Source organism: Onychomys torridus, chromosome 2 (assembly GCF_903995425.1).
Source record: "Onychomys torridus chromosome 2, mOncTor1.1, whole genome shotgun sequence".
In the NCBI taxonomy this organism is placed as follows: Eukaryota; Metazoa; Chordata; class Mammalia; order Rodentia; family Cricetidae; genus Onychomys; species Onychomys torridus.
In genome coordinates, this window is record NC_050444.1 from 54,475,774 (window position 1) to 54,501,852 (window position 26,079).

The 26,079-nt window shown below is 43.1% G+C and overlaps 1 protein-coding gene across 1 annotated transcript; it reads right to left on the reverse strand.

The window, feature by feature from the left end:
- Nucleotides 1-359: 359 nt before the first annotated feature.
- Nucleotides 360-1,874, reverse strand: Gja10 (gap junction protein alpha 10). Its single transcript, XM_036177266.1, has one exon. It carries the CDS (start codon nucleotides 1,872-1,874, stop codon nucleotides 372-374), a length of 1,503 nt encoding a protein of 500 aa, XP_036033159.1. The 3' UTR covers nucleotides 360-371.
- Between the last annotated feature and the right edge of the window lie 24,205 nt (nucleotides 1,875-26,079).

A 26,079-nucleotide genomic window follows, 5' to 3' on the forward strand; every position in this document is an offset into this window, starting at 1 on the left:
CTTGGCTCTGAAGAAACATCTTTCAAGATTCAGTTCAAAGTAACTTCACCCATGAAGTGTCCCCAGTCAGCAATTTTCCTATCACCTGCTTCCAATCTTCAGCCCATGGGCTCACTCTCATGGCATTTTTCACCAGCACAGCACTTTTACCTGCCTCATTTTTGCAACTGTACTCTGGGGATTTTAGTGGAGGATATGGTATTTTAACCATACCCATCACTTATAATCATGATTAGTGTGATTTTTCTATAAGTGCATTTATTAAATGAATGAATTGAGTTTAACTGAATGCAATGAATGAATGAATTTGTTTTTTCATGAATTAATTTCTCTCTCAACCCACCTCTCTTTTAACACATATGTATGTACATCTATCCCATGTAGGGTGAAAGGGGAGAGTGAGGAGGTGGATGAACATGGCTGCCTTTACTTACCATTGATGCTCTGTGCCCAGTGGCTGATGGTAAAGGTGAAGGGCTGTTTTCCCTTTGTGGAAAATCTAAGCAGGAGCTATTCAGAGACCTTGAGCTTCCTGAGTCACTGTGCAGGTGTCCCTTTTCTGACAGCAGCCTGGATAGAAAGCTGGCCTTGCGACTGCCTGGGCCTGTTCTGTCTACCCAGACCCCACTCTCTCTTGCACTACCGTCACTGCCTTGGAAGTGACTTTGAAGATCTGTGAGAGGTTTGCCTGAGGCCTCTGGACCCTGGGATTGCTCCCAGGTTCCTAATGTAGATGGTGGACAGTGTGGAGAAGCTGTCATTGTACCTAACCAGCTCTGAGAGATTACATGCCTTGGGCCAGAGAGGGACCGGCGTGGTTGCTGTCCTGGGTGCTGAATTCTGGCACTGCCATCATGGGGGCATGGGCTGTGGACATGGAGCTGTCCATTGTTGGTAACTTTCTCAGCCCAGTCTCTTTTGCTACAGGAAACATCTACCTCATGTTGCCTGGGGTGTGGGATTTGCCACATGCTTTTAGACCTTGGTATATTGACTCTGATGACTTGCTGTTTGTTGTTGGCTTGAAGTACTGAGAATCTTTCAGGTAAAGAAGAACAAGCCACACACGGCTGGGCCCCTGTGTAGTTTGTTGAATGGAATGGAGGGCCTGTTTCGTTCTCAGTGTTCCCACTGCTGGACTTCCCATCGAGTGCCCTCATGATTTTCCTGATGCCCAGATGAAATATTTCCAGGATATTGAGTAACAAGGAAAAGGCAGCAATGCTGTGCATAAAGAGCATGAAAATGGTCTTCTCTGTAGGCCTGGATACAAAGCAGTCCACTGCATTGGGGCAAGGGGGTCGGGTGCATTTGTAAACAGGGTGCATTTGAAACCCATAGAGAATATATTGGCCTGTCATGAACCCTACTTCTAGCAAAGATCTTGTCAAGATGTGTAAGACATAAGTACGCAGCAGACATCCTTTCAGAGGGACTTTATGAATCCTTTTCTGCTCCTCAAGTCTCCTCAGCTCCCTCTCTACCCTTTGCTGCTCTTCCAAGTCAAGCTCTGGATCCTCCATCTGGGCTCTAAGGTGTGACTTCTTCTTCTGTCTTTGCTTCTCAAAGTCCCTGAGTCTATAAAGTGCATGGCCCATATACACCAGAGAAGGGGAAGACACGAAGATGATCTGCAAAACCCAGAACCTGATCAAAGAGATAGGGAAAGCATCATCATAACAGATATTGTTGCAACCTGGCTGCTGGGTGTTGCAGGCAAAGGAGGACTGTTCATCATCCCAGACATCCTCAGCAGCGACACCAAGCACCAGCATTCGGAAGATGAAGAGGATAGTCAACCAGATTTTCCCCACTATAGTTGAATGGGAGTGAACTTCCTCCAGGATGCCACCCAATAAGTTCCAATCTCCCATGGTCAGAAATTCACATCTGAAATATACAGAAAACAGGAGGTTAATAAAACTGAAGGATGTAACATATAAAGGCACATGCTCATAAATAGCACAGATTCTTTGCTTAAGTCAACACGACTCCTGATATCTTTGCTTCACACTTGAAACTGGATTTTTCAAGGAATATCAGTCTTTTTCTCTCTCTCTCTGTTTTTTGGTTTTTCAAGGCAGGGTTTCTCTGTGTAACAGCCCTAGCTCTCCTGGAACTCACTCTGTAGATTAGGCCGGCCTTGAAATCACAGAGATCTGCATGCCTCAGCCTCTGCTGTGATTAAAGGCATGCACTACCACCACCCTGAAATATCAGCTTCTGAACAAAATGCAAACTCTCTACAATCTCATTCAGTTTATGTCTCATCCTCTTGTCTCCCACATTCTAGGACACCTATTAGTCTCCATATTTGTACAATGCATTCCACAGTCTTGCTTCTTCTTCTGTTCATTGAGAGGCCTATTTATCTCACATCTAACATGATCTTAAATAAGGTTCAACTCCTCCAGAACTTTTCTCTAGCAGTCCGACACCCACTGACTTTTCCCTTTCCTGTTTCCACAGTCAGTCAGTCATTTGACATTTTGCCTAAAGAATTTTGTGATGTTTATGTTTTCTGTCTCATTCCTTGGAAAGGTGCACCCCCTGCAAGTAGAGACACCCCATGGTATCTTGATCTCTCTACACAGAAGGTATCAATATGAAAATTTTAAAATATGTTCCTGGGAGTCTTTCAGTGAATTAACTATCAACAGGGAAAGCAAAGTAGGTGCTCATCATATATTGCTCATGCTGTCATTATAGGATGAAACATACATAAAGAGAAATCAGCCAAGTGAATATTTGGAAACTGTTTCGGGTCAGGGTGGTGCTCATGTTTAGGCAGGCACAGAAACATTGTCAATAAGATGTATCTGGAAATCCATGTCTTCATGGAATTCTTGTAAACTTGAAAAAGTTAATGTAAATTGTTTCTCCATAAAGCTTGTCATCTAAGAAAGAATCAAGGTATAAGTGGTATACACAAATTATGCTGTTTATCCTGGAAAAAATAATGCTTTTCAAGGTTCAATGAGGTTACAATGCTTAGTAACCTAAGATTTCTAATATGTGGAAGGCTTACAGATATGAAAGTTAAAATATACAATGACAATTTTTAATTTAAAATTCATCTATTAAATAATATTTTCTGAGGTCTTACTACTACCTAGGCATTGTACCAGATGTCACAAACTCAGCAAGTATGGTGTATCTGGTCCTTCACAGTAACTGATTGCTAAGGACTACTACTAACCTATAAGCTGCCCCCAAAAACATGAGTATGGGAGAGATGGCCTCACTACTTGTCTGTCAGTGAGTGGCATGGGTAAGAGAGAGATGCTCCCCTTACCCCTCCCCACCTGATGTAGGTGGGAAATTTGCCCCTGGGGTCAAGAAGGCTGGAGAACTGGCCCTGCCCCTCCTCCACTGCAGCACATGGGAGAGCAGGTACTACACCTCCCCTGGCTTCACAGTAGAGCTGACCCTGTTGTCAGAGATGCCAATAAACCTGTGAGATTGGAAGAACTGACCCTGCACCCACTCAGCTGCCAGGCAGTGCCATGGGAGAAAGGAAAGATGCCCTCCCCCTCTCTGTCCCTCACCAGCGGCAAGTGGGAGAGCTGGCCTCCGGGGCATGAAGGTAAGAGAACTGTCCCTGCCCCTCACCAGCTGCAACATTTGGGAGAATGGCCCCTGAACCTCCCTGGGCAACAGAATAGAGCTGGCCCTGGTGGTGTAGGTATAAATGAGCTGGCCCCAGAGCCTGAGAGCAAGAGAACTGGCCTCACCCCTTGCTGCTTGCTGCATAAGGTGAGCTAGCCAGGGAGGGGCCAGGGAGCTTGCCCCAATGATGAGGATAAGGAAGAACTGGCAAGCTGACCAACCCAGCTACCACCCAGGCCCAGAACCAGGACTATGAGTTGGTCCACCTCAGCATCCACCCCATCTATGATCTGCTGGAGCATGTAAAGGGGCCTGATCCTATAGACCCAAAGGTCTCCATGATACAGGGCAAAAGCAGGATATCCAAGGGGAGTCCCAGGGAGGACCCAACAGAAGCCAGAGGCCTTGAACTAGTGTTCATTGCAGTGAACACTTGCAAGTAAAGGTGTATGGACTGAAGGGTGTGCTGTGTGACTCATAGTGTCACAGTGTGGCTTCCCTGAGGAGATTTTAGTTTTCCTTTTCTTTTAAATTGTATTTTCTTTTGTTTGGGGAAGGAAGTTGCAGGGACAGAGAGCAGAGGTGAAGGGAGGGAAGATGAACAGGATCGGGATGCAGGATGTGAAATCCACAAAGACTCAATAAGAGTTTAAAAAAGGAAGAAAAAAAGATAGCCACTCTGGAAGACTTTATCTTTCCTCAGACTTTCATTATTCCTAAAGTAAACAGTTTTGCAAATCTAAAAATAGTAAGTAAATAAAAATCAAATAATCTTAAAATACAAAAAGAAGAGGAAATGGATTTTGAAGAATATCAATCTTAGAAATTATATTTAGTATTTACTTAAATTACATTTAAATAAATTTCATTTATATTTAGTAATAAAGATTTTTATTCAAATGGCAAAGTGGAAAATTTCAGAAATCATGTATATCTAAAGGAAAAACAATCAAACAAACAAAAAAACCCACAACAAAACACACATACAAACACACAAAGCAGAGCTGGATATGGAGGCTCAAGATATAATTTCAGCTTTCAGGGAGGCCCAGGAGTTTGAAGTCAACATTAGAAACACAGCGATAATCTCAATTTCAAAAGAAAAACTCAGGCATGGTAGCACATGCCTACAATCCACATATTTGAGAGGTCTGAGGTAGGATAATCATGCATCTGAGGTGTGGAACACACATTGAGATTTCACTTGAAAAACCAACTGGAATTGGAAAACTCATTATTGAAAGACCCCAGTACTTCCCATGTTAATCAATCCATAGGTCAGTGTAAGACTTTCAATCACCAAATAAAAATGCCATAAATGTACACATATACACATGTGTATATAAGATGCATATGATTATATGAGCATGGGAAAGAAATCCAGGAGTATAGATACAGGCTACCTCAAGTGTGAGGTAAGAAGCATAGAGGGAGAATTTGAAGGGAGAAGGATGAGGCAGAAAAAGAAGAGAAAGAAGAACAAATTTCTAAGAAAATATGACAAGGCTGGAAAGAGAGCTGGTTATGATTCCTAGCACCCACATGTCAGGTTACAACCATTCATAACCCTAGTTCCAGGACAGCCAACTCCCTCTTTTGACCACTGCACTTTGTGGAGCCCACAAAGGTTTCCTAGTGAGATCTGAGCTTGCTTTACCCAGCAGAACTGCGTTAGAGGATTGCTTGACCACGTGCACTGTTACTAGGTGTTTGGAAGGGCTTGCACTTGGCTGTACTAGGGGGAGGTCTTTTGCCCCACCCTTTGGCATTCTTATAAATAGCCCTTTAGAAGAGACAGAAGGTTATCCTGCATTTCTATCTGTTTCTCTCCCCTCTATTCTTCTACCTAAATCTCTTATCTCTCACTCCTCAAGAGTACCCTGAGGTAAAATGTGGGAGCCAGTTGCCCAGCTAGCCTCCCACAAGGCACCAAGCATGCAAGTGGTGCCCAGGCATATATCCAGGCAAAACACTCATACACATAAAATAAATAAATATTTTTTATAAAAGAAAATATGATTGATTTTTGTCAAATAAAAACATTTATGTAAATTTAACCTGTTTTCATATGTATGTATGAAGAAATGTTTAAATAGAATTGTCTTAGTTAGGGTTTCTAAGCTGTGATGAAATGCCATGACCGAAAAGCAAGTTGGAGAGGAAAGGGTTTATCCAACTTACACTTCCACATCACTGTTCATCACTGAAGGAATCAGGACAGGAACCTAAACAGGGCAGGAACCTGGAGGCAGGAGCTGATGCAGAGGCCATGGAGGGGAACTGCTTACTGGTTTGCCCCTCATGGCTTGCTCAGCCTGCTTTTCTGTTGTTGTTGTTGTTGTTGTTGTTTTGGTGGGTTGATTGGTTGGTTGGGGGTTTTTTGAAACAGGGTTTTCCCTGTATAGCTTTGGAGCTTGTCCTGGAACTCGCTCTGTAGACTAGGCTGGCCTCGAACTCACAGAGATCCACCTGCCTCTGCCTCCCAAATGCTGGGATTAAAGGTGTGTGCCACCATTGCCCAGCTGCTCAGCCTGCTTTCTTATAGAACTCAGGACTACCAACCCAGGGACGGCCCCACTCACAATAGGCTGGGCCCTTCCCCATCAATAACTAATCAAGAAAGTGCTTTACAGGCTTGCCTATAGCATGATCTTACAGAGGCATTTTCTCAATTGTGGTTCCCTCCTCTCAGATGCCTACCTAGCATCAAGTTGATACAAAACTACCCAGCACAAGAATTGAGAAAGTAGTAGATGTTTCTCATAATTTAAGGATCTTTGTTTTGAGACAGGGTCTCCCTCTATAACTGAGGCTGGCCTCAAAAAAAAAAAAAAAAAAAAAAAAAAAAGAAAGAAAGAAAGAAAGAAAAAAGAAAAGAAAAAGAAAAAGAAATCCAGCTGGATGGTGGTGGCGCACACCTTTAATCCCAGCACTCGGGAGGCAGAGCCAGGTGGATCTCTGTGAGTTTGAGGCCAGCCTGAGCTACCAAATGAGTTCCAGGAAAGGCACAAAGCTACACAGAGAAGCCCTGTCTTGAAAAAAAAAAAAAAAAAAAGAAAGAAAGAAATCCTCTTGCCTGAACTTCCCAAGTATGAGGCTTTCAGGAGTGGACCAACAGTACCCAGTCTACATCACAAAATTTGGAAAAAATAATGACACTTTTATATTTTATTCTATATATTTGTGAGCTATTAGAAATGCAAAATAAGAGTGTAGAAAAATAAAGATTTAAATATTTAAAATTTGAATTCATATCTCATTCATCTAAGCAACCATTTCTTAAGCTTGGTCCTTTCTTAAAGAGTTAAGGTGTTTTTGCATAATTACTCTTCTAAAACTTTTTAAAAGATTCTGTTTGATATTTATTTTTAGTCTCTATTTTTACATCCTAGAATATATATGCTTAATTTTGCCACTGTCTATTTTAAATGTGGAAATCATTGCTCTTAAATAGCAAGTAAGGAAAATCTTTCTGAAGTTCCTAGGAAGTCACCATGAACTGACTGACATCGGCATAGAAAAACAAGGTCATGTACAAACCTTGTCCTAGGTTCCCTAAAAAGAATTTTCTGCTGACTACAGGACAGTTAACAGATCCTTAAACCATTCAAGCTTATTTTATTAACAAATCCTAATTTAGCATCTCCTATTTAAGAAGCTAACAATTCTTGAGAGCATTTGCTTTTCAATCCTTTCTTTCTATCCCAAGAGGAATTTCTTGTACGACTCTCATAATCAACACAGCCTGCACATTTATCACTTACCTTACAGTCAGACCAGAAAATTCCAGTTGAGTCTGCAGAGCCTTCAAGTCTCACCATTTGTGACTGTTTAACACAACAGCTGCTGCAGCTGGAAGATATAAAGGCTCTGGTCAGGTGGCTGTGGGGCTCTCATTCAAAATGAGCACAGCAGTTTTGATCAATGTAGCCTAACCTAATTGCCACCCACCTCCTCCAGTTCAAACTGTCCTTTGTCACTTTGCAATTTGCTTGTAATATTTTTATTATTGTTATTTCATTGATATCATGCTGGGACATTTGGAAATAAAGAATAAAACAAGTCATAGTTTTCCTTTTTATTTTTTTTTGTTTTGTTTATGAATAATTTGATTGGAATTGGGTACATTTCTTCCATTGATTGCTCTAGAAAGCAGCAGTCACAGGTCAATAAGTCATGTCCAGCTTTATAAACAACTGCCTGGGGTGAACCCAGTCTCATCAAATGTGTGTGTGTGAGAGAGAGAGAGACAGAGACAGAGACACACACACACACACACACACACACACAGAGAGAGAGAGACAGAGAGACAGAGAGACAGAGAGACAGAGAGAGACAGTCAAACGAAGTGTTCTGAGAAACCATGGCGTGCTAAAATAAGAAGCCTCTCCATCCCAAGACACACCAGAGGGGAGCTGTGCCTGTATGGATACTGCATTCCGGTGAGAGTCCTTTCAACTACCATATATGGCTCAGGAAATACTTTTCTTTATCTATTAAGAGTGTTGGGTCCTGGGGTCTCGAAATAATGGGAGACAGACCATCACAGTCTGTTAAATCAGAAGCAGACTTTATTCCAGAAGAAAAAAAAAAGAAAAGAAAGAAAAAAAAAGAAAACAAGAATGACTGCAGGGCACAAAAGCTCATCAGCTAGCTGAAACCACAGCCAGTGTTTGGGATTCTGAGACTGCAGCAGTTGGAGGGGTTATGAGCCCCTTTTTATAGCAAGGGGAAAGCATTAGGCATGGACAAAGGAATTTTTACAATTCCAAAGTTAAACTTTTAGAGACAAATTGTTTTACGTTTCACAATTTCCACTAACAAGGTTTTAGAGGGTTTTAGCTAAATGATGTTTATATATCCCTGCACCCTTCTTGACAAACTTACAACGTTTCCTGACAGAGCTAGGTTCCCATAGTGGGAGGAATACAAAACAATGCAAAGCAGGTTGTCATGGAGAACTCATCAAAAGTGAACTTTGGTTTCTGGTAATGAGTGGCAGGGGGGTTGTCAAGACTAGCTAACCCCAGGGCTACAGGGGCAATGTTTAGCAAAAAAACTAACATTTGGGTTGCTTGCAGAGCTGCCTATTGTAAAACATGGAAGGGCCCAGTTAAAGGTTAATCCCTATTTGCTGGCAGAGCTGATGGCTGCCAGCTTTTATTTTTGAGGTTTACAATTTTATATTTCTATATTCCTGGACCCTACAAGAACTGGGAAGCAAACAGTACCCTCAGAACCCTGGTCTGATTTTAGAAGAGAACTGGGATTCCAGAGAGTTCAAAGACCTTGCAGGAAAACACAGCATCTTTTACTAGTCTGTTATGAGAGCATATATCTTACTGTCACAGTAAAGGGACCAACAACACTGTTAGGTCTCACAGAAACCCAGAACAAAAGGCCAACTGAGATGCCTATTGAACATTCCAAAGTGAGTCCAGGCTCCTCAGCACTTCTCACCCCGATCCCCTACCCTAAACCTCTCCAGCCCTCCAGCCGCTTCTCTTTTCTATAAAACCCAGCCTTTTGGTTTGCTCTCTGGGCCTCTTGGTCCTCAGCTCCTCTCTATCCCTTTGCCCTCTCTCCTCTTCCCTCCCTCTTTTCCTCCTCTCTCGCTCTTCCCATCTCTCTCCTCTCATAGCCTGGTTTAGCCTGCCATCTATGTTCAGTCTGGGCTCTTCCAGATGCCTCTGCCTTGTGCTCTCCCTCATATCTGCAATACAAACCTCCTCAACCATCATTTATTATCAAGAAAAGGCCTGAGATATTAGGTCTCAAACCCGGGACAAATGGCTAACTGAGGTGCCTACTTAACATATCAAAGCAGACCCGACCTCCAGGTTCTCCCTGCACGCCTCAGAGCCTACCTGTTACCGGGCATTCCCCCTAAAACTGCTCCAGCCCAGGGGCTGGGATGCCCTTCGCCCAGTTGCTTTTCCTATATGATCCAACCATTTGGATTACTCTTTTGTCTACCCTTTACTCTCCTGGCTCTCCCTTCCACTCCCTTTCTCCTCACATAGTCCGGCTCAGGGTCACATTCACTCTGGACTCTCGCACATGTGTCTGTCTCTGGATGCTATTCCTTCAATCTACAGTAAAATTTCTCCTCTTCCATACCTAGGAGCAGTCATATTCTTTTTTATTATTATTATTATTTCTTTTTTTTTCATTCATCTGGTGCCAAAACCTCAGGATTGACACATATGGGTTCCCTTCCAAGGAACTGGCCTCTCCAAATCGAGCTGCTGATTCGGCTCTCCTAAGGTATGTGCGGATCATTTGTTTCTACTGGCTCATGGCATCCATCAGTTTGACGCCAAATTCTAGAGTCCGCCTTCTCAGCTACTTCTCCCTTCCTCGTGCTCTAACCATTCCTTTCGTAGTCTATGCCGTAAAGTGTCTCTCTGACTCCTCCAGACTCCTACACCCTTCCAAGTCTCCCAGCTGGCCCAAGATCGCACATATCTCCCCCCACCCCCAGTCACTGCCTAGTCATTTCTGGATCATACATCCTATGTAACCCATGCGCTGCATGGTCACATAAATCATGCACCAGGCATGACCAGGTGATCTATGCACATTTGTGGAGTAGCCACGTGGGCCTGTGTGCACATGCGCAGCTTGCGCAGCTTGGTCCTTAGAACTTTCAGCAAGCCTGAACACCGCTATCCCTTCTCACTTCCTCAATAAAACTCTTGCTAGTGGGTTCTGTTGTGTTTTGTGACTTCCTTGCAGGGTAAGAGCGCCTCTAAAAACCATCATGGGTGTCTCGCATCTCTCGGCTCTGCCCTGCTGCAGCCATCTGGGTATCTCTACTAAAGACACTTCCGGTCTCCCTCTTGCCCTGTTCGCTAGTCTGCGGTCCCACTAGGCTGTCTCTCAGCTTCCAGTCTCGAAGCTCGTGGCTTCTACAATACCTGGTGTCCCTGTCCTGTCTCAGCTCCCTCCTGTAGTATGCTGCGACCTTTTTCCTCCCTTCCCCCCCAGGGGCTCCCTGCAGTCCTGCAGCTTCCGGAAGCCCTTCTGTGTGTGACCTTGTCCCACCTTGAAGCCCTGCAGCTTCTCTACACCCCTCTCACGGCCTCTGGATATTGAAACCCCCCCTCAGGTGGAGTTCCTGCTTGTTCCTCCATGTCCCTTTAACTACACTGTCCCCTGTCTCTCAGCTCCCTGGTGGAGCATAACGAACCCTCCTTATGGTGGGGTTCATTTCACAATCCTGCCTCCTTTCTCCTGAACTCAACCCCTTCCTCAGACTCAGAGATTTTATTAAAGGCTTGCTGTCTTACTGAAGACAACTTGCCTCAGGACAGATCAATGGCCAAAAAATGGCACACTAGATTTCCAAGTTCTCACAAATCATAACAACCTCCACAGCACAAGTAACTGATCCCAAATCTCTTATATCTAAAAAACTCTGCTCTACACTTCCTTTGCTTCCCACTCTTAAAAACCTTTTTGTTCTGGTGGAAGTTCCACCTCAGCAAATACCCCCCCCCCCCCCCCCCCCCCCCCCCCCCCCACCCCCCCGCCCCAGCATCCCCTTCCCTGGCATCCCCATACCCAGAGAGTCAAGAATGTTCTGGTGGAAACTCCACTACAATCCCCTCCCCCATCTCTCTCTCCTCAAATCCTGCCTCATCTCAGCCCTCCAAACTTGGCTCCTCCCCCAGAGATGTTAAAGACAGGGTATTTAAATACCACAGGGTATTTAAGCTGCCCCCCAGAAAATAGACACGCTGTTTTATGGTCTCTCCCATCTCCTCTCTGAGGGGCTGGAAAATCATCCAAGAGTGTTTTACCCATTAAACCTGGGCTTTTTCTTAATTTGGTTTGATTTGGTGACTCAGTAGCCCAGGGACTGGCCTCCAGATCCTCTGGGCGAACAGAACCTATTTTGACACCCTTCTGTCAGCCCTATTATCAACCAGAAGAGCAATGAACTCCTGAAAAAGTGGCCACCCAAACAAAGGATGGCTGGTTCTACTTAAATAACCACCTCATCCTCCCTCAGGACCAGACACTGTCCATCATTTCAGACATCCACCAGACCTTACACACAGGCCCCAAAGCCTTGTCCCATTTCTTAGAGCCCCTCTTTGACCCCATTCATCTTCAAGCTTGTATTTCACAGGTTCATTCCTCCTGCCAGACGTGTGCCAAGGCCAGTCCACAAGGGGCCCCCCAGATATGTCAGCCACTATACCAACTTTGAGGACACCAACAGGGAGAGTTTTGGCAGGTTGATTTTACTCACATTCTCACACATAAAAAACTCTGTAACTTTCTAACTATGGTTGACATCATTAAAGGATGGACAGAAGTCTTCATCACCAGGGAAACATCAGATGCGGTAGCCCAAGTACTCCTAGACCATATCATCTCTAGATTTGGCCTGCCTCCGACCATTCAAAACAACGAGCCAGCCTTCACTTCCAGGGTCGTGGAGCTTGTGTTGGAAGATCTCAACATCTCTTTGAAGCTCCACATTCCCTATCACCCACAATCCTCAGGAGAGGTTGAGAAGGCCAATGGACTCATCAAATGACAGCTCACCAAGCTCTCCATTATCTTGGCCCTTCCTTCTCCCCATTGCCCTTACCCACCTCCAAGCCACACCATACTTTTCTACAGTCCTGCTCCTTTATCACAGGCCCTTCCTCCTCAATCACCACCTCCCTGCCCAAATTCCTCCATTGGCTGGGTACCTCCCCCACCTCTCCCTTCTGAGGTCCCTTCTCCATTCACATGCTGACAGCCATCTCCCTGCCCCCACAGCAATGGGCCCAACTGCCCCTGAACATGCCCCAGTCTCCCCAGGGAACAGAGGACTCCTCAAACAGCTAGCTCCTAAGTCTCTCAAACTGTCATTCTTACCACCTGTTCAGGTGCTAAGCTCCTGGGACATCCATGCTGGTATCACCTCTCCAGGCTCACACAGCACCTATTCAGGATATTTGGTCTGTCCAGCAGTTGGAACCCTCCAGCCTCCAGTTTTCCAAGATGTCCCAATGAAGGGCCTATCTGCTCTTCTGCCTTACACATTCATCTTTGTTAGTACAACTAGGGCAGGTGTTAGTAATCTATTTTTTCCTAGATTCTACTCAGGTTCATAGTAATATTTGTCTAGTTTCTTTCTCTTTGCTCACTTTGTTAAGCTTTAGTTATTTGGATAAACTAAGTCATAGAAAAACTGTGATTTCTATAATGGTTGGTACACTATGAAAAAAATCATGAACTTAAAGTTCCCTTTTTCTCAATGGGCTGAATTTATGATTTAAAGTTTTATTTTGATGCTAAAGGTAATTAAATTTAACAAGGATAAAACGGTAAAATCCTAGTCTTATAAAAACTACCAATTTAAACTGTTAAAGATAATTAAGACATACAAGTTAATATGTTTTCAAAGTTAAGCCTAAAACAAGGAACTAAATCAGATATATGTAGCTGGAGTTTTCTCCAGTCCCACCTGGGCCCGCAGCCACTCAGACCCAAGTAAACACACAGAGGCTTATATTACTTATAAACTGTATGCCCATGGCAGGCTTCTTGCTATCTAGTTCTTATATCTTAAATTAACCCATTTTTATAAATCTATACCTTGCCACATGGCTTGTGACTTACCAGTACTTTACATCCTGCTCCCCATGGTGGTGGCTGGCAGCGTCTCCTGACTCAGCCTTCCACTTCCCAGAATTTTCCTCCTTGTCTCACCTATACTATACTTCCTGCCTGGCTACTGGCCAATCAGCACTTTATTTACCAATCAATCAGAGCAACACATTTACAGCATATAGGAAGACATCCCCAGCAGATATACTTAATAAATAGATGGTTCTCAAACTCTTCAGAGATGTGCTGGATATGGCATTTAAAATGTTTAATAAAAAAAGCTTCCCATAAGTGGGAAGACATGGCAGCTCTTACTGGGAGCCCTGAGGTCTCTAAAGAAGATAGCTGGGACACAACAACTCCACCTGGACTATGCTAACACTAACCACTGGACAAAACTGTCCCATTCCTTGCCTGCCACCAGAGCTCTGCCCAACCTGTGGACACTGTTGAGTTGATTCCCCTACTCTGCCTGATCAAAGTAAAGTCAGTACCTGTCTTAGTTCAATTGCTATGAAGAGACACCATGACCATGATGGCAACTCTTATGAAGGAAAGCATTGAACTGGAGTGGCTTACAGTTCAGAAGTTTAGTCCATCATCATCATGTTTGGGACATGGCGGAGTGCAGGCAGACATGGTGCAGGAGAAGGAGCTGAGAATTCTACATCTTGATCTGTAGGCAATAGGAAGTGAACTGTCACACTGGGCATAGCTTGAGCATAGGAGACCTCAAAACCCACACCTACAATAACACACTCCCTCCAACAAAGCTATGCCTTCTTATAGTGCCATTCCCTCTGGGGGCCATTTTCTTTCAAACCACCACAGTCCCCCAAGTTCCTTGTCCAAAGGGAAAATCTCTCAGACATGAGTCTGGAAGCTGAAGGCCAACGCTTCCCTGTGTGGCAGCTGAAGATTAAATGTTGTCCTGTATGACAGCCAAAGACCTCTGACCACTGCATCAACAAAGCCATGGAGACCACAGGAGCCTAGCACAAAAGTCTAGGAAATGGGTAAGTCTCTATCATTTTAACTACTACACAGGCCATTTTGATTATAGCTCCTGTATAATTTATCCTTCTCAGATCTCTGATGAGATTGACTAACTGTATCTAAATCTTTGTCAGTTTAACAGCAGCAAGCTTACCAGCTCCTCCCCCAAGGCCACAGCTGCCTTCTCTTCACATGTAAAATCCAGGCCTCAGGCCTCCCTTTCCTAGAGCTCCTAGGTCTCCAACTGAAGTGACAGTTGACATTGCCAGTTAAACTCACAGATACTTTTAACCCAAAATAGATTTTGGGTCCCCAAACTTTTATTATGACTCACAGGTGTGAGTTTCCTGCCTGTTCTACAATGTGGATTTCAATGTGGATTTCAAACAGTGGTAATGCTAACATATCTAAAACTTTTATCTCTTTAAAAAAAAAAATGCTTGTAAGCTTCAGAGAGTTGATTTCAATCTACCTCTCTCAGGTCAAATGACTCCAGTTAAGTACTAATAAATCTCCCCACCTGCCTATTTCTGACAGTGGGATCTCTCACTCTCCTCTGGTCTTGGGACTCCCCTCCTCCGACTACCGGGGTTATGGGCCTGGAAGTTTCAAATGTATACCCTGGATAAAATATTTTCCCCTAAACTCCTTGGCTTTATCTTCTGTCCCTAGTCTATCTGTTCCAGCAGATTCCAAATCAACTACAGACTGCTCCAGAAACTTGCCAGCTCCAGGTGTCCCCTCAAAATCTGCTTCCTATGCAGCTCCAAAGTGGCCAGCCCCAGGTGGTCCAGCCTCACAAACTGCCACAAAGGGGCCAGGACTTCCTTAGCCCCAGATGGTCCTACAGAGACTGAACCCCAAAACGGCCTCCACTCCTCTCTCTCTCTCTCTCTCTCTCTCTCTCTCTCTCTCTGTCTCTCTCTCTCTCTGTCTCTGTCTCTCTGTCTCTCTCTCTGTGTCTCTGTCTCTCTCTGTCTCTGTCTCTGTCTGTCTCTCCCTCTATCTCTCTGTCTCTCTCTCTGTCTCTCTCTGTCTCTCTCTGTCTCTGTCTCTCTCTCCCTCTCTCTCTCTCTCTCTCTCTCTGTCTCTCCCCTCCTCTCTCCCCCCTCTCTGTCTCTCTCTCTCTCTGTCTCTCTCTCCCTCTCTCTGTCTCTCTGTCTCTCTGTCTCTCTCTGTGTGTGTGTCTCTCTCTGTCTCTCTGTCTCTCTCTCTCTCTGTCTCTCTCTCTCTCTGTCTCTCTGTCTCTCTCTCTCTCCCCCCCACAGCCTTGGCCAGCATTCCAGCTTTCTTGGGTCCCCTATTTAATATAGCAAAGTGGCTGCCAGGTTCTCCCAGCATCATGCAGTCCCTACCTGTTACGGGGTATGACTGATATACCCAACTCCTACCCTAAACTTCTCCAGCCCATGGGCTGGGCTGCCCTTCCCTGTATAATCCAGCCATTGTGGTTACCTGGCTCTCTTTGATCTAGGCTTTACTCTCCTGACCTCTTGGTCTGGCTCTCCCCTCTCCCCTCCCCCATTGCCTCACATGCCGTGGTTTAGGGTCATGTTCACATTGGACTCTCCCAGATGTGTCTGCCTCTGGCTATGCTCTCCTTTTGTCTACAATAAACCTTCTCCTCTACCATACCTAGGAGCAGTCATGTCCTTCCTTTTTTATTCCTTTTTGTCATTCACCTAGGAGCAGTTTGACGGTTTGAATAAAATGGCCCCCATAGACCTATAGGGTGTGGCACTGTTAGGAGGTATGGCCTTATTGAATTAGGTGTGGCCTTGTTGGAGGAAGTGCATCACTTGGGACAGACTTTGAGGTTTCAGATGCTCAAGCCAGTCCCAGTGTCTCATTCTTTCTGCCTGCTGACTAAAGATTGAGATGTAGAATTTTCAGCTCCTTCTCTAGCACTATGTCTGCCTGCATGCCATAATGCTTTCCACTATGACAGTGGAGTAAATCTCTGAACTGTAAGCTAGCCCCAATTAAATGTTCTCCTCTATAAGAGCTGATCATGGTGTGTAATGGTATTTGCTCCACCCATGACCTTGGGCTATATGGCCCAAGAGAGGCAGTACTTCTTGTCTTGTATGTCTCTTGTTGATCTGCATTCATTGGCCCAATGTCAGCCTTTGCCAAATCTTCTGCATAATCCAGAAGGTTGGGACCTTCTGTTTGGGTCATTCCTAGAAGAAGTATTGTTTCTGGGAGAAGCCTGTGTACAATTTCTTCCTTTATGGCCTGGTTTACCACAATTAAAACATTTGGTGCTTTGATATCTCTCTATGCCTTTGGAAGTCGCCTCTCCTATCCAAACCTCCTCATTATAGTTAAGAGACTCAACATTGATTGTGTGTTGTATCCATTCTTTTATGGATGCTGTTCTGACCTTGAAAGGTGCAAGTATCTTTTTGCATTCTAAATTAGCATCTTCAAAAGCCAAAGATTAAATAATACTCATTTAACCTCTTGATCTGATATTGCACTGTTTACAACTTTAGTCAATCTTTGTAAAAGTCAGTAAATGGTTCTTTTGAGCCCTGTATGACAGATATATATATATATATATATATATATATATATATATATATATATATCAGTTGATTTCTCTAGTTCTAGAATCTTTCTCCAAGCATTTAAAGCTGCCATATGGCATATGGATGCTATGCTCATCAAAGGTGGATTGTTTATTTACATCAACAAAACAGCCCTCACTAAGAATTTGATCTCGATCTCTCTCTCTCTCTCTCTCTCTCTCTCTCTCTCTCTCTCTCTCTCTTTGGTTTTTTTGAGACAGGGTTCTCTGTGTAACAGTCCTGGCTGTCCTGGAATTCACTTTGTAGACCAGGCTGTCCTGGAACTCACTGGAATCCACCTACCTCTGCCTACCAAGTGCTAAGATTTAAAGGGTGTGCCACCACCTGGTCATGATCTTGAGAAATCTTAAAACCTCTAAACTTACCTTGCTGCTCAAGGGCCTTAGCTTCTTCTTTCAACCAGCTTTTCCATTGTAATTGTTGACTGTATTCTAATAGTGCTGATACCAATTGATTCCAGTCATTTGGTGTGATCCTATTTCTAGAAGACTACGTATTTAACATCTGTTTCACATATGTTGAATGTATACCATATATAACTATAGCTTCCTTGATGTACTTTAAATTTCTCATATGTATAGGCTCCCATCTATATTCTACATATCCTTCAGGGTATTTGTCAGTCACTGGCCTTTCACAAATAGTAACAGGATATAGCATAGCAGGAGAGAAAGGGGACCTTGCAACTTTTGGTAAGTCATCTCTAACTCTGTAAAGTACTGGCAATGTTGTTTATCCTCTAACTTCTTCTGTCTGTGCATTAACACTTTTATTATCAGTTCTAACAGGGTCTTGTAAAACTTGAAATCAATTAAGCACAGCTTTCTCTAAATTCTGTACATCCTGTACAGATTCCAGTGACTTCATGGAATCAAAATTTTTCTTATTTTCATCATTAATATAAGATTCTAAAGATTTCATTTTATCCATTACTGATGACCTTTCATCTTTAGAAATTATCTGTATGGCATGGAGGTTGCCCTCCAAAATTAATGTTCTATCTGATGGCTATGATAAACGGCACTGGTGGTGGCGCTGGTTACCACGTGGAAAGGTCACGGTCACGACAGAACCCAGTGCTAGTTTTAGAGCTTCATTAGGAGGGAAAGGGGGGAGAAAAATGGGAGCCAGGGTTGGGGGGAGAGAGCAGAGAGGGAACAGAGAGGGAACAGAGAGAGAGGGTGGGAGCCCACATCCTGCTTTTTAAGGCAGGGATGTAGTCGCCAACACCCACTGATGATGTAAGATGCAAGACCCTGAGCTGTGCATGTGCAGGAGTGAGTTCAGGATCCTTACACTATCCACTAATTTTTCACTTTTATTTTCAATAGAATTAATTATGGTTGTCCATTTATCATTAGTAGATTGTATGGACTAGATTTCATGTGGTAAATTAACAGATGCCAAAGAATGAATTCTCTGGGTTAATTTCTCATACCACTTTGCAAAGTCTGTGTCAGTTCAATTAGTGTCTCATACTTGGTGCTGTTATCAAACCTGTTTTTAAGAATATGATATGTGGGGCTGGAGAGCTGGCTCAGAGGTTAAGAGCACTGTATATTCTTCCAGAGGCCCTGAGTTCAATTCCCAGCACCCACATGGTGGCTCACAACCTCTTCCAGCCTGTAGGGACACATGCAGGCAGAACACTATATACATAATAAATGAATAAATCTAAAAAAAAATAAGAATATGATATGAGCCAGGGGTTGGTGGCACACACCTTAAATCCTAGCACTCGGGAGGCAGAGACAGGCAGATCTCTATGAGTTCGAGGCCAGCCTGGACTACCAAGTGAGTTCCAGGAAAGGCACAAAGCTACACAGAGAAACCCTGTCTCGAAAAACAAAAACAAAAACAAAACAAAACAAAACAAAAAAAAACAGAGTATGATATGAATTACCATGATAATTGCCATTAAAGTGAAAATTATATTCATCCCAGGAAGATCATATATGTTTTGCAAATTTTCATCCATGATAAAAACAAAGTTTTGAAATTCCTGAATGGTTATATTATCCAGCCAGCGTGCCAGCCTCTGAGCAAACCTGCCGGGCTGCCTCAGAGGCTGTAGACAGGAGCCACAGGGAGTGTGGGGTCTTTTTGTCACATGAGGGCCACTTGTTAAGATCAATCCACATGAGTCTATTTAATGGGTAATAGGAATTTATTAAGATATAAATTAAGGAAATACACTCACGAATACAGAACTGAGTAAACAGCAGAAATTGTCCTCTGTTCTGTCTGGGAGTGAATGAATGCACCTGGCCGTCTGATGACTCCATGAAAAAGGAAAAAGGAAAGAGGTGATTCCTCTCTCTTTCCTTTTAAGAGGTCTCATAGGAAGGTAAGAAGCACTTGGCTCTGCCAAGGTCATGGGCAGAGCAAGTATCACTACAGAGCTGACTGAAGACATCAAGAAAGAGTGCTTGCTTGCTTGCTTTCTTCCTTCCTTTCATTTATTTATTTATTTTTGGGTTTTGTTTTGTTTTGTTTTGTTTTTGAGAAAGGATTTCTTTGTAGGCCTGGCTGTTCTAGAACTAGCTCTGTAGACCAGGCTAGCCTTGAACTCACAAAGAACAGCCTGTCTCTGAGTGCTAGGAATTAAAGGCATGAGCTACCACTGCCTGGCTTGAAACAGTGCTTTGTTTATGAATCAATAAGAGTGCCTTAAATAGGAGATAGTCTTGACTCTGTTTCAAACATTTATAAAATCTGTAAAACTGGCATTTTCCTGGAATATTTTTACAGACAAAATAGGCTGTAATTTCATGCTCCATAAAACTGCCTTTAAGCAAGCACTGGACGTTCTAGAGACAGGTTTTCTTTTTCTTTTTCTTTTCTTTTCTTCTTTTTTTTGAGACAGGGTTTCTCTGTGTAGCTTTGTGCCTTTCCTGGAACTCACTTGGTAGTCCAGGCTGGCCTCGAACTCTCACAGCTTTGCCTGGCTCTGCCTCCCGAGTGCTAGGATTAAAGGCGTGCAACCACTGCCCGGCAGGGACAGGTTTTAAAGATGAGTGCCATTACATGGCATAGTATCCATGCTAACATATTTTAAAGAGAGAACTTTGTGAAATGAGTAATTATATCTTCCCAGGAGTGTGGTGATACTGAAGTGAAATGTGTCTTCTTGATCTACTCCGCACCAAAGTATGACAGAGTTTAATAAACCTTCACTGAGAACATTTGCTCTGTTTCTTGTCTTTACACTTTTTCCATGAGACAATGATATTTTTTTTTATTTTTATCTTGTTTTTTTCTGGTCATGAGTCTCTGTATATATATATATATATATATATATATATATATATATATATATATGTATGTATGTATGTATGTATGTATGTATGTATGTATGTATGTATAAATGTGCATGGCTGTGCTGTGGAGGCCAGAAGAAGATGTCAGATTGCTTGGAACTGGAGCTACAGGTGGTTGTGAGCTGCCATGTGGGAGCTGGGAACCAAATTCAATTTCTCTGTGAGAGCAGCCAGTGCCCTTAACAACTAAGCCCTCCCTGAAGTGAAGATTCCCCACCCGCTCTAGTAAAGATTTTTGACATGAGACAAAATCCTTGTCTTGGAAAGAACCAGATATCTTATTTTATTTATTTATTTATTTGTTTATTTATTTATTTATTTATTTATTTTGGTTTTTCAAGACAGGGTTTCTCTGCATAGCTTTGGTGCCTGTCTTGGATCTCACTCTGTAGACCAGGTTGGCCTTGAACTCTCTGCCTCCTGAGTGTTGGGATCTAGTGTTGGGATCAAAGGCATGCGCTACTGCCGCCGCCGCCGCCAGATTATTTATAAATCATCCATTGAACTTCAGTTGTAAGTCACTTTAAATGGTTTCCTGGTATTTGGGAACTTCTTGTCTACCTTCATCAATAGAGGTTATTCTAGATGTCAAACTGGGTTCCTCAGTTGAGTTTTGGGTTGGAGGAGGTGGGGAAATCAATATGTACCCCTTGGACTTGTCACTCTGTTAGCTACACTCCAAGCCTTCTGTCTGTTTTATAAACCTGGACATGCCAGGCAGTGGTGGCTCATGCCTTTAATCCCAGCACTCAGGAGGCAGAGCCAGACAGATCTCTGTGAGTTCGAGGCAGCCTGGACTACCAAGTGAGTTCCAGGAAAGCACAAAGCTACACAGAGAAATCCTGTCTTGAAAAACCAAAAAAAAAAAAGGGTAAATAATAATAATAAAATAATAATAATAATAATAATAATAATAATAATAATAATAATAATAAAATAAACCTGGACATGTGTTTTATTAATGGGATTAACAAGGGCAAAAGTATGCACAAGCTGTGAGCTCCGGGGTATTTCTGACTACACCCCCCACCCCCACCCCTGCCCCATGTATTCCCCACAACCCTGCTCAGGACTTAAACCAGGGGTTGGTGTAAAGTTTTTACAGAGTCAGTCTTGCTACACCAGGCAGGGGACAAAAGCTGGATTTTAATATCCAAACTTCAAATCCACACCTTCTGGGGAGATTTCCTGAGGAAATGTGCCCATCTTAGTCAAGGCTGAGGAAGAGGTGCAGGTCTGTGGAACTGGCAGGGCCATGGACTCTGGGACTCCTCAGCTGAAGCAGTGGCAGGAAGGGGTTAGGGTAGGTGTTGTACAGGCAGCTCAGGTTTACGATGCAGGAAAAGAAAGGTAATGAAGGATGGGACACACAGGGCTTCAGACATCTGAGACCTCGGACTTGACTGGGAAACCAGACTTAGTCCTCGGTGACCCAGCTGCCTGCTGGTGGCTTTGCTTCTCCAGGGCCTCCTGGTCCCTACTCGGGTAACCTAGGAGCCTCAGCAGGCCTGCCTGGCCACAGGGTTCCCTGGGGCCTATGAAATGATCCTTGCCAGGATGATGGTGTTTCTCAGGCAATGTGGCTTCTTCTCTCTCTTCTTCTCTTCCTCTTTTCAGCAGTTCTGCAGCTTGGAATCCACCTCTGAGTGACATCAAACTCCATCCAGCGGGGAGGAGTGCCAGGTGCGGGTGCTGCCACTTCCTCTGAGTGACATCTGGCAGCCATGAGTCTGGGAGCCATGAATCCAGAAACCATGAATCTGGCAAAAATAATTCAGGAATCATAAACTCAGAGACTGGCCTGGCTCTGCTGTCCTATTGCTGGGATTAAAAGCACATGCCACCATAATTTTTATGTTTTAATATCAAATATATTCATTAAATGTATGGAATTAATTACTTTGCTTGTAAATTGTGTAATTAAATATTGAAAGCTCCTTGGACAGTGTGCCCATTATTACACAAATACATGTATGCATACACAGTATGCTTTCCCCTTAGTTACTTCTGACAGCCAATCTGTTCTTTTTTTTTTTTTTTTTTTTTTAAGATTTATTTATTTATTATGTATACAGAAGAGGGCGCCAGATCTCATTACAGATGGTTGTGAGACACCATGTGGGTGCTGGGAATTGAACTCAGGACCTCTGGAAGAACAGCCAGTGTTCTTAACCTCTGAACCATCTCTCCAGCCCCAGTCAATTTGTTCTTAAGTCTAGGGAAGTTTGACTCCTCAAAGCTTCCTCCTCAGCAGATGGGAACAAATACAGATACCCACAGCCTGTAAACAATATGTAGAGTGAGAGATCTTGGAACACTCAGCCCTAACGGGATGTCTCATCAAATCCTTTCCCTCAGGACTCAGAGAACTCCCCAGAAAAGGAGGCAGGAAAAGCCTAGGAGCCAGAAGGGATGGAGGAGACCAAGAAAACAAGGCTTTCTAAACACGGCAGGACTGATGCACGTACGAAATTACAGAGACTGTGGCAACGTACAAAGGGTTCTAGAGCTAAAAGGAGAAGTGGACACATGCCCCCATCCCTAGCCCAGAGCCATCTCCAGTTATAACCACTTGCAAATGAAAATTCAGTTTTCTTCAAGGAAGTCTCACTGGGTAAACAAACTACTCTTAAGGGTAGTCTACACGGACAGCAGTAGATGGTCAACAGAAAATAAATTCAGTAGCATCTTTGGTGGTTCCTTGTCTCATAATGTCATATCAGAGCTTTTGTTTGTTTGTTTGTTTGTTTGTTTTTTGAGCTGAAGACCGAACCCAGGGCCTTGGGTTTGCTAAGCAAGCACTCTACCACTGAGCTAAATCCTCAACCCATTTATTTATTTGTTATACCTTCTTTAATGGGATTCCTGAGTGTGAGAACAAGTGTCTATCCACATCTGTATCTGTTTCTTGTGCCTTTCCTTGGCTCTTGTCTTTCTGTTTGTTTTGTCCTATTCTGATCTGTTGGTTTTATTATATTATATTACATTTATTATATTGTGTGATTACTCCTTAGAAGCCCATTTGTTTTCTAATGAGACTCAGAAAGTGTGTGGATCTCGATGGGAGGTGAGGTGGGGAGGAACTGGGAGGAACAGAGGAAGGGGAAAATATAATCAGGGTATATTGTATTAAAAATTGTTTTTAATAAAAGAAAAAGTTTGACTCCTCACCTATTTATCTTTCATTGTCATCCTTTATTTTTAAAAGAACTGTCCAAAAATAGAATAGGCAAGTAATACTTCAGAAATATTAGTGATTTTACATTTACTTCTACATTTTTTTAAAAAGATTCATTTATTTATTATGTAGTGTTCTGCCTGCACATATGTCTGCATGCCAGAAGAGGGCACCACATGTCATTATAGATGCCATGTGGTGCCTGAGAATTGAACTCAGGATCTCTGGAAGAGCAGACAGTGCTCTTAACCTCTGAGCCATCTCTCTAGCCCCCTACTTCTATATTTTATATGGAAAAGGCCATGCTTAGATATGTGCTCCAAAGCTATGGTTTAAAGCCATCACTGGATGCTAGTGCTGGAATGAAAATGAGGACATGATCACTTGTCTTATGTACAATTTCTGTGGCTGTGAAGAAACACCATAGTAGGCAGAAGTTTTCCTATGTCCCACAGCCACTCAGTCCCAAGTAAACACACAGAAGCTTATATTAATTACAAACTATTTGGTCTATGGCTCAGGATTATCATTAACTAGCTCTTACAACTTAATTCAACCCATTTCTATTCACCTGTTTTGCCACGTGGCTTTGTGGCATTATCTATTTCATTACATCTTGCTTCCCCAGCAGCGCTCAGTGTCTTCTCTGACTCAACCTTCTTCTCCATGTCTCTCTGCTTGGATTCCCCACCTGGCTCTATTTCTGCCTCGCCATGGGCCATAGCAGCTTCTTTATTAACCAATAGTAGCAACACATATACACAGTGTACAGAAAGACCATCCCACAGCATTTCCCCTTTTCTGTCTAGTAAAAAAGGAAGGTTTTCATTTTAATATAGTAAAATTACATATAACAAAAGTTATTAAGCAAGAATTATAGTTACAACATCTAGTTCATTTGTATTTAGCAATATTAAAGAAATTATTCTATCATCTATCCTATATTTATAAGTTTAAAGTTTTATTTCTTATTTACCTTTTATCATGATTAAGGAAAACTATAACTACCTAGTCTTCAACTCCATCAAAGACCCCAGAAGGATATGATATAATAAGTAAACAGGAAATGCATTGTAAGCAACTTCCAAAATTCTAGAAATGACAGAGGCATCTGGCTACCTGGACAGCCACCCAAAGTACCTCTGCAATGTTGGGGCATCTATCTGTTGACTGTGTTTTTTTTTTTTCTTTTGGTTTTCCGAAGGTTTTTCTTTTTTCTTTTTCTTTTCTTTTCTTTTTTTTTTTTTTTTGCCAGAGCTGAAGACCGAACCCAGGGCCTTGCTCTTGCTAGGCAAGTGCTCTACCACTGAATTAAATCCCCAACTCCATAAGAATAGAGGAGTTTGTTTTTTTGGTTTTTTTTTTGGGGGGGGGTGTTTGTTTGTTTGTTTGTTTGTTTTTTCCAAGACAGGGTTTCTCTGTGTAGCTTTGCACCTTTCCTGGAACTCACTTGGTAGCCCAGGCTGGCCTCGAACTCACAGAGATCCACCTGCCTCTGCCTCCCGAGTGCTGGGATTAAAGGTGTGCACCACCACCACCCAGCTCCCAAAGGTTTTTCTATATAATATTCCTGGCTGTCCTGGAACTGACTCTGTAGACCCGGCTGGCCTCGAAATCAGAGACCCATCTGCCTCTTGTCCTGAGTACTGGGATTAAAGGTGTGCACCTGACTCGAGACATGATTGCTCCTGGCAGCACTGATCTGCTCCTAAGAGAATATTGGGCTTCAAAGACACTCTGTGTGGAAGTTTGTCTTCTTGGCAAAAAAATTGGCCTGCTGGGCAAAGAACTGCCCTTGCTTCAGCTGCTGACTGTATGCATGCTGTCCTTTCCAGACAAGTAGGACACAAGGAAAAGCAACTGCTGAACCTTGCCAAGACAGGGGAAGATGGTATTTTAAATTTCCTGCTTCTGAAAATGGTCTGTCAGATATTCTAGGCCTGTAGCCAAAAAATGGATGCCCCAACGGTGCTGAGAAACATTAGGTGACTGTCCAGGTTGTCAGCTGCCTCTTTCAATTATTGCAATTTTTCAGATTTTGCTTGCTTAAACTTCCTGTAATTTACTCAGGTAATATTATTTTCCTTCTCATGCCTTTGATGAGGTTGAAGACTAGATAGGTACATTTGCAATCCTCTTGTGTCTTAGCTAAGAACATATTAGGTACTAGAGTTAGATGCTTCAAGATAGGACAGCTATTGGAGTAAACTCAGTAATTTGCAATTTACCTATGGTCTAGACATTTCTGGACATTTAGCATGTTTTCTTGTTTGATGTTGTTCTTTTGGCTGTATTTCCATTTTTGTTTATGTTATCACCCTTTGTTTCTCCTGGACAATACTTGATAATCATTCTTTTTTTTTTCTTTTTCTTTTTGGTTTTTCGAGACAGGGTTTCTCTGTAACTTTGGTGTAACTTTGGAGCCTGTCCTGGACTAGCTCTGTAGACCAGGCTGGCCTCGAACTCACAGAGATCCACCTGCCTCTGCCTCCCGAGTGCTGGGATTACAGGCGTGTGCCACCACCACCCGGCAATCATTCTTATTGTATATAGTTTGCATTAGGTTTAGAACTTTCTTATTTAGACAAAAAGGGGAAATGTAGCAGTATTTGCTCCACCCATGACCTTGGGCTATATTGCCCTGAAAGAAGCCATGCTTCTTGCCTTCCTACATAACCTCTTAAAAGGAAAGGGAGAGGGGTCATGTCTTTCCTTCTTTCTTTTTCCTGGTGTGATCGGACAACCAGGTGCATTTGCTCCCGGACTG

Excerpts from the sequence above, each read along its gene's own strand:
- Gja10 (XM_036177266.1), bottom strand. The coding sequence starts at position 1,874 with ATGGGAGATTGGAACTTATTGGGTGGCATCCTGGAGGAAGTTCACTCC.